The 8,479-nt window shown below is 45.3% G+C and overlaps 3 protein-coding genes across 3 annotated transcripts; 2 read left to right on the top strand and 1 right to left on the bottom strand.

The window, feature by feature from the left end:
- Positions 1–219: 219 nt before the first annotated feature.
- Positions 220–2,611, top strand: CSUI_010835 (uncharacterized protein; the record flags this gene model as incomplete). The annotated part of the gene is made up of 1 exon (XM_068070936.1): positions 220–2,611. A coding segment is annotated over one exon (873 nt), but the record flags the coding sequence as incomplete, so codon positions are not given.
- Positions 2,612–2,696: 85 nt separating this feature from the next.
- Positions 2,697–6,761, top strand: CSUI_010836 (uncharacterized protein). The gene is made up of 2 exons (XM_068070937.1): positions 2,697–2,802; positions 4,016–6,761. Exon 2 carries the CDS (start codon positions 5,348–5,350, stop codon positions 5,534–5,536), a length of 189 nt encoding a protein of 62 aa, XP_067917087.1. The 5' UTR covers positions 2,697–2,802; positions 4,016–5,347; the 3' UTR covers positions 5,537–6,761.
- CSUI_010837 (uncharacterized protein) lies at positions 6,737–8,363 on the bottom strand. Its single transcript, XM_068070938.1, has one exon. It carries the CDS (start codon positions 7,256–7,258, stop codon positions 6,830–6,832), a length of 429 nt encoding a protein of 142 aa, XP_067917088.1. The 5' UTR covers positions 7,259–8,363; the 3' UTR covers positions 6,737–6,829.
- Between the last annotated feature and the right edge of the window lie 116 nt (positions 8,364–8,479).

The raw sequence follows: 8,479 nt of genomic DNA on the forward strand, positions 1-8,479 counted from the left end.
CCTCCCTCCTTTCTTTCTCTTTTTTCTCTCCTTCTCTGGAGGGGGTCTCTCTTGTGTGTTACTACTACCTATTTTATCCTACATTTACATACATCCTCGTAGGAGATATCTTATCACCTCTTTCTCTGTCTTTCTCTTTCTATCTTTCTTTCCCTTTCTGATCTTGATTGGTTTCCATCTTTCTTTCTTTTCTTTCTCTTTCTTTTTCTTCTTGTAGATGTCTTATCTTCATCGTCTCCTTCTTTCTGTCGTACGACTTCATTCATCCCTCCTCCGTCCGCTACAGCCGCAAGTAGGAGAGATGGGACAGAAGATTCTTTTCTTTCTTCAACTTCGTCTTCTTCTTCTCCCTATTCTCCGACATTTGCTGCAGCCTGTGCTTTTCCCTCTTCTACTACCACAACTACTACATCCGCATCTTCGTCGTCTTCTTCCTTTCCTCTTCATTCTTCTTCTTCTACACATCTGGGTAGCTCTTCTCCTTCTCCTGCGGTCTCATCTTCCTCTTCTTCTCGGCCTCTTCTAAGACGAACAGGATCATGTGTCTCTTCAGCCTTTTACTATCCAAGTACAAACTCGCCGAGCTCTTCCGCAGTTTCTCCGACCACTGTATCAGCCTCTTCATCCTCTTCTCGGTATGTTTTGCCTCATGGTGGAGATCTTTTTTCTTCTTCGTCGTCTCCCTCTAAACCGAATCATTCAGTTGTTTTACATCGATCAGGTTCTGCTGGAACGATGGTCTTACCTCCTATCCCAACACCTTCGTCTTCAACTGCTACCACTACGTATGCAACCTCTTCGGGTGTACATACACCCGTAGGAGGTGTACATACACCTGGGAATGGGGGTGTCTATGCTTCTTCTAATGGAAGTCATCCTCTCTCTACGAATCATAGTTATACGAACCAGAGTAAAGGGGGAATTACGAACATTCTTCCGAAGAGCGGCGTGAAAGCGATCAACTCTCTTTCCTCGTCTTCTTCATCTACATCTTTGCAGTCTCGTGGCTTTCCGCCGATACCTCCTCCATCGAATCTTTCTTATTCCTATTCCTCTTCAGCTACCTCTTCTGCTTTCCCTGGTAAAAAATAACTACCAGCAGCTCAGTAGTTTTCAAGAGCGAGTCTTTCCGGATCGGTGCAGCCCCAATCGACCAGCAGTAACGATAAGAATTATCTCTTAAGAAAAAGTAGTACCTCCGTAGGAGGAGGCGAAGAGAGATAGACAGGGAATGATAGGACATCGGCCGCACTCAAGTACTAGAGAACGAAAGAATCTCCTTTCTCTTCTTCTTCTCAAGATTTCTGGAAAGAAAGAAAGAAAGAAGCGGGAAGGAAGGACGTGAGAGCATGACAAGAGAGAGAGGAATGGATGATGAAGATGAAGAGAGGATAGATCTTTGAAAAAGTAGATTGGTATATCTTCGTTCATAGATCACACAAAGAAGTTTTGTTTAGAGAATGTTTCTTCTCTCCTAGATGATGAGCTTCCTTCTTTCTTTCTTCTCTCTTTCTCTTGAGTAGAGAAATTTTCATTCAGGTATCATAAAGAAAGCACGCTTTTTCTTCTTCTTTTTCTTCTCATCGTCATTTCTCTTCTGCTGGCGATGGCGCTGTATGGTGTTGTTGTGATGGTTGTTCTTCGTATTATCATGGTGGTCTGAAGGAGTGAATGAATGAGAAGAATCTATCTCCCTCGGGTGTACATACACCTCCTATGTCACTATATGAGCTTTCTACGTGTATATATGTATCGATGTGTATAGACGCTTCAGTCTCTTCTCTCTTTCTGTAAGAGAGAGAGAAACAGAGAGATGTGCTTCTTTCCAATGCAGGTCAATTTCTGTTTTGGGAGTGTTTCCTGGCTTTCCGTAAGAAAGTTTTCTTTTCTCTTTTGCTTCACCGAAGCCTAATCAGTACGTAATTCTTTTCTATCAACATAAGTGTCTGGACCGCAGGAAAGAAAAGCTTTCAGACTGTTCTTCTGCTCCCTCTTCTTCTTCACTCCTCCTTCTAGCAAGGGAGGTATCTAGATCCTCTGTATGTCTTTCTCCATATATAAGGCGGAGAAGTAGAAGATCGATTGGTATTGCCACGGGGTGATGGCGCATGTGCTGCATGCACACGTAAGAAAAACAAGCCTTTCTCATGAGGAGAATTTAATCTTGTACAGAAAATGAAACACAACACTTTCCGGACGAGAGGTCTCTTTCTCTCTTCTCTCTCTGGATACAAAGTATATGTATACATATGCGTATATATCTCCTACATATCTAGCTTTACATATCTATATGTATCTTCATATATATTCTTCTATCCTTTATCTAGCGTTCGAGTAGAAGAATCGCTTTTCTTGACTGCTGTTAGTCCTGACGTGTGTGCACCTCTCTCTCCCTACATATATCCAATCTATATATATATATATTGTTCTTCTGTCGGTCTCTGTTGAAATGCAGCCATCTCTATAGTTCCATGTATATAGTAAAGCTTCTTCCGCGGGTATACATGGGTACTTCTGTCTGTACGTACATCTGTATGTATGAAGATCATAGATATCTTCTCCTTTCTGTTTGCCTTTCTTCATTCTCTTTCTTTCTTTCTTACCTATCCTCCTTGATCGAAACAATCTTTCTCGTTTTATCTTTTCTTGCTTTTTCTTTCATTCTCTCGTGGCCACTTAGCGTTACTCTTCTCCCTATTCTTATGCCCTCCAAGGCAGGAGCAGTCTTCACTCGGCTAATAGTCAGTCAGTGGGGGGGGGAGCCAGCACTACTCCTGCAACTACTACAAGGGTGGCGCGCGGGTGAGAAAAAGAAATTCATTATTCTTCATTTAAGAAGAACCACCGGGCATGTTTCTGTTGAAACAGTAGAAGGGGTTGCACTCCAGGTATCATAGGAGACTTGAGGTGTACGTACACTGTAGCGGAAGCTGTCGTGTCTGCCCGGTCTACCGACAGCAAGTAGAGGCAATCCAGACTACGGTTGTTTTGCCAGGGCCTGGGCTTGCAACAAATTCTTGCTGTTCTGCTGCGGAACACGACACAAACACTATTGTTCCACAAATGTGAGATTTCACAGAAAGTCGTAGGCCTCTCCGTGTCACTGAGACCCGCGGCGAGGCTCCCGAGGATCACTCGCGTCCAGTAGGGTGTGCAGCTCAGCTCTTCTGTGGGGATGAAGCAACTGCTACCACCGTTGCCGGAGGAACAATGTCAGTCGCTTGAAGAATGACCTTTTCTCTCTCTTATCTCTCGCCTGCGCACCCCGGCGTCTCTCTCTCTTGTCCTCACCGAAAGTCCGCTCCCTGCAATACAATCGCTCTACACTTTCCGCGTGCTGCCGAATAGCCAGGAAAGCAACCGAGTCTCTTCCCGGTACCGCTGCGTCTGTCACTGACGCACGGTCTCCGGGCCACTACACGCTATGTTATCTGCCGCTACTGCGCGTAACAGCAGCAAAGAAGAGCTCCGTAGCGTGTAGTAGTTGAGTATGTAGAAGACAAAGCCGGTAGAAAGAAAAAGGGGGAGCTAGAGAGAAGACACCTAGGTGGGTAGGTAAGGAAAAGACACGTAGTGTGATATCTCTGGGTGTACGTTTGTCGTCACTTTTTTCTCTACACTCACTAGTGCTCACGACAATGCATGCGTGCATGCTCCAGTCTCTCTCTATCTATATAAATATATATGTGCATGTACAGATTCACCATGAAAAAGGTTTCTCACTCCATTGTTCAATCTATCTATATGGGAACCTTATAGATAACACCCTGTCTATCAAAGATTCTTACTGTCTCTAATGGCGACAGACGTAGGAGGGGGAAGAAGCAAGAGCATAGCGCATAGCCATAATGGAAGTAGAAGTGAGAAGAGTTTTTGTTTTCACGAGGATCCCTTGGTGTGCCGGGCTACATATCTGAATCTCCTTCTGTCGTTCTCCTGGTTTAGCAAACATATTGGTACATGATGATCGATCGATAGATAGATAGATGCACTGCCGCACATATGGATTTGTTAGGTTGACAGGCGGGCACCCTAGATGGAAGGAGACCTTCAGCTTCTCAGCGAGCCGCTGTGGGCTAGTAGGAGCCGCAGCTCGAGCCCTGGATCTTCGTCACGTGTATGAAGAAGAGGAAGCTTTCTTAAGTCTCTTCCTAGCCCCGTCTCCGAGTGAATCTCTGAAACTCCAAAGAAAGCGGGAAAGGTAAGACTGGTGGCGGATGCTATTCTTACCGTTAGCTTTGATATGTCAGAGAAATGCACGGGTAACACATACGATCTATAAATTTCTATGTACCTCGGCAGTCGTATAAGAATATGCTATATGTATAGGATAGCTTCTGCAACTAGGCAGGAACGTAGGTGAAGCATGTCTTCTCCGAAAGACAAGCGACCTAGATCAAATAAATGAACTTCCTCGGCGCTCTCGGTGAAGATGAGAATAGAAAGGTGTGAGTAGAGGGAGATCTTAGATATTAGGAAGTGTGACGATGGTACTAATATGAGGCGTGCATGCTATACTATGATAAGATGCTTAGTAGTAGAAGTGAAAAACTTCTTATCTTTGACCGGTGGGAAGTGCATGCATGCATGCATGCGAATGGATGGACTTTCTCTCTGAGAACGAAAAGAACTGAACTGGGTCAAACTCTGTGTTGTGTGTAGAGAGTATATCTTTACATCAAACGTGAGGCTTTCTTCTGCTTTTCTACTTGTATGAGGAAAAGTGACTGTGCCACGCATAATAGACGTATACTCTCCTACGTATCCATATAACGCTGCATAGGTTTTACCTATATATATGCATATATACGTATCACATATGTCCATATACCTATATGTGTATGCATATACGTAGGTAGATGTAGTATACACACACTCCTATCAGGTCTCATGAGTGTTGACCGAGAGTCTGAGTTCTGTGATAGATAGGTGACCACCTTGTCTCCTCTCCGCACAAGTGAGTTTTTATGGTGGTATTTCTTTCGTTCAGTTCTTTGCAGTTCTTTAAACGTACGTGCTTTTTCACCTAGAAGAACTCTAACTGTATCTCCCTATGTAGATACATAGTAGTCATGAGCGCTGCATATAAGGTTTCATAGGCATCTGTGTGTAGATATGTAGACTTTTCGACAGGTGTCTGTTCATGATTTCAGCCGCGTGTTTATGTCTTTCTTCGGTTGAAGGGAAAGTAAAGCTAACCGCAACTAGCTAAAGACAGCTAGCTGTTGCCATCTGTTGTAGACATTTCTCGTCGCTTGCACTACTCCGTGGCACGGAGGAAGACTACGAAGACATCGTGCGGGCTTGCTTTGGTTTTACCTCTTCTATCTTAACTGGAGCCTTAGTAATGAGTTTAGTAGATCTACTTCTCAGGACAGAATCTCCTGAGGAGAAGATGTCTCATGTGGAAAGAAATGACCGTAGACAATATCTACATCTTCACAGCAGTCTTGAGTATAGCAGAAACACATCTGCGGAAAGCCTCGAGAGAAGAAGGGCGGTATCTATGATGTGTCCCAAGGTGTTTTCTTTCTGAGAACTCTTATAATGGTATCCGCAAGAGCGTTGTGAGGACTCAGAGTCTCTTCTATCTATGAGAATCGAGCTAATGGAACTAGAACAGAAGAGAAGACGAGACTAGACTCGCGACTTGTCCCTGAGGTCGTTTTCTGATGGTGGTGTTTCTTCTGTGAAAGCCAGCAAAACTGTAAGAAATAGAGACTTTCTTGGACTAGGAAGGAACTTCAGCAGTCATCATTCTCTTACTTCACATCATCATAGACGGTTCCGGGGTAGACCGTACAATGAAACGAAGCAGAAGAGCATACATAGAGACAGGTATAGTTGCATGTGTTCTCATCGTAGGCATTTGGTAAAATCGAACTCGGCCTTGTCCTTTTAGCATGCTGGAGAGTTTATTTGGTTAGTTGATACACACCAATGAACACAAGGATTGCCAGATAAAAGAAGACATCCTTCAGCACCCAGTCGATCTGAGAGGCTGCTTTTCCACGTCAGTTCTGTAACGAAAATCTGAACGGCCACAGTCAGCAAACCGCGTACGCCATAGACTCCTGTACTATAGATGGTATGGGGGGAGTGAAAAGGATGATGACAGTCATGATGTTGGTAGTTGGATAAAGATAAGGAATCAATCAGTTCATCTATCTCTCTCTAGAGTTTTCTGGTTTTATCTTCACTCTCTCTTTTCTATGATCAACTGCATTTCTCTCCTTTTCTGCTCGGAATATGTGACCACCTTCGAAGAACAACGTCCTTTGCTTGTTGTGTCCTGAGGTATCTCGCCGAGTTGTCCGTTACTCAGAAGCTGAGGTGATCTTACACCTGATACAAAGGAGAAGGCTTTTCTGAGAGAGGAATACCAACGAGTGAGACCCAACAACTTACAAAGGTGGTCACCGACCAAAGACCTTTTGACAGTGCGGGAGGGAGATATACGACTCGTGTTGAGTCATGTTGCCTCAGAGTTCTTGAGAATTCTCTCCTTTGTATCATCATCTGACCATATCGCTCTTTTACTTTCACTCGTTAGCCTCATCTCACCTCATAGAAGAGAAAACTCGTCGTCTCGAAGACGAGATAAAGGTATGAATGGACATCAACTGTTGTTTGGAAGAGCCACAGAAGAAGAAAAGCATATCGGGGGCCAACTGGGGAGTAGCCTGCAATCGAGGCTGCTTTTAGCAAGTATACTTTAGTCGTTCCAGCTGTTTGAACGGCTGTGTTGGCCTCACCTATCGCATAACAGGAGCGAACTCATTCAAACCGCCATACCATGGCCAAGAGACAGACACAAGACCACCTTCATTCATCTGTTTGGGACGGGCGGTGCCTGCTTATTACATCGCGCGCCCCGCATACACATAACCACGTGGGAGAGAAAGAGGTCGACCTTTTTTGAATTGTCAACGAGGTGCGCCTCTTTACCAAAATGAACACGAAAGCAAACTGCGTTCAAGTCTCTCTCTCTATTCTTGAAAGCAGAACAAGTAGCATACAACGAATGGCTCGAGAAACACACGACGAACCTTGAGAACGGCCAAACAAGCGACAGTTGTTTGTGTATACACAACCGTACGGCATCCGTTTTGCCGTCCGTCTCATGCTTTGAAAAGAAAGTCGGTCTATGAAGTAAAGACAAGACACAGGAGAAAAAATGAACGTCTAGAAGAATCGACGTGGATAGAGAAGACTGGTCCGTCTGTCTTTTTGGTTTACTTCTCTCCCGCTGCTGCATGAGCAGCTGAGGGTGCCAGCGGTGGCTTCTAGGGAAGCCTAAAGGAGAGGAAAAAGACAGACAAGAGCTCTTGATTCCAGCGACAGACTGTCACAGGAGAATCGAGCTTGTTGTCTTATTTCCAGATTGAAGAAAGGGGCGCGGAGACCAATCGTTGACGGGAAACAAGGGAGACGAGCAGTGAGTTTTGAGTGACCTTTCAGTCAGGTCGGACCATCATAATGAAAGCGAAGAGGCCAGTCGTGACACCCTTTGCCTTCATCCTTTCTTTTCCCTCACCAAGATACACGGAAACAGACGAACGACTGCTCGGAAGATAACTTTTTACTGATTGGCTTCATGACAACGGGTAAGAGGGAGGGAAGATTGAGAGGGATGAGGTAGTAGTAGCTAGTAAGCGTCCGTAAGGAACGCTTCCTCTATCCATTTTTCTTCCTTGCCTCGCCTCTTGTTGACAGGGGATGCGTTCAGTAGGGAAAGGCATTACAGGAGTTTGAATATGATGATGACAAGAGAAGACGGCGGCGCGCGCCCCTAATGACGCCGTGGTCGTCCTTCGTTTCTTTCTTTCTTTCAACTGGAGGGACATCATCACAAGAATTGACAAAGTACTAGTGTGTTGTCCAGTTATTTCTTGCCTTTCCCCTTGCCAGCTTTGCTGCTGGCTTTCTTCGCCATGGGTTTCTTCGTTCTCGGCTTCTTTGCAGCGGGGGTCGTCTTCTTCGAGGCTGCCTTGGAGACCATCTTCTTCACCTTCTTGCTCACCATAGGAGAGGGTGCGGGGGAAGTAGACTTCTGCGAAGCTACGACCGGAGTGGGATTGCTTCGCTGCTTAGACATGGTCTTCTTTGGTCCCTTGCTACCTGCCTTAGAGACAGTCTTTTTCATGGTGCCTTTCTTGGCTACCTTCGCTTTCGGACGAGCCGCCATTTTCTCCCTCACGCGCTGTAGAGACACACACACACACACGCAAGAATGCACATCAGTCTAGGATGGCGGCTCGACCGCGACAAAAGACCGAGGTAAGGGCAGAACAGCAACAGGGCAGACAAGGGGGACAGAAATCGATGCGGGTCTGCGGTCAATGAACTACGACGAAAACAGAGATGACCTGACCAATTATCTTACAAAAACAGACGATCAATGTCCGCTTATCTCCCCTCACTGCTGTCATGATCTGTCTGTGAGCAGCGGGGTGGAAGGACTTGAGAAAAGGAAAGT

Source organism: Cystoisospora suis (assembly GCF_002600585.1).
Source record: "Cystoisospora suis strain Wien I chromosome Unknown contig_8524, whole genome shotgun sequence".
NCBI lineage: Eukaryota > Apicomplexa > Conoidasida > Eucoccidiorida > Sarcocystidae > Cystoisospora > Cystoisospora suis.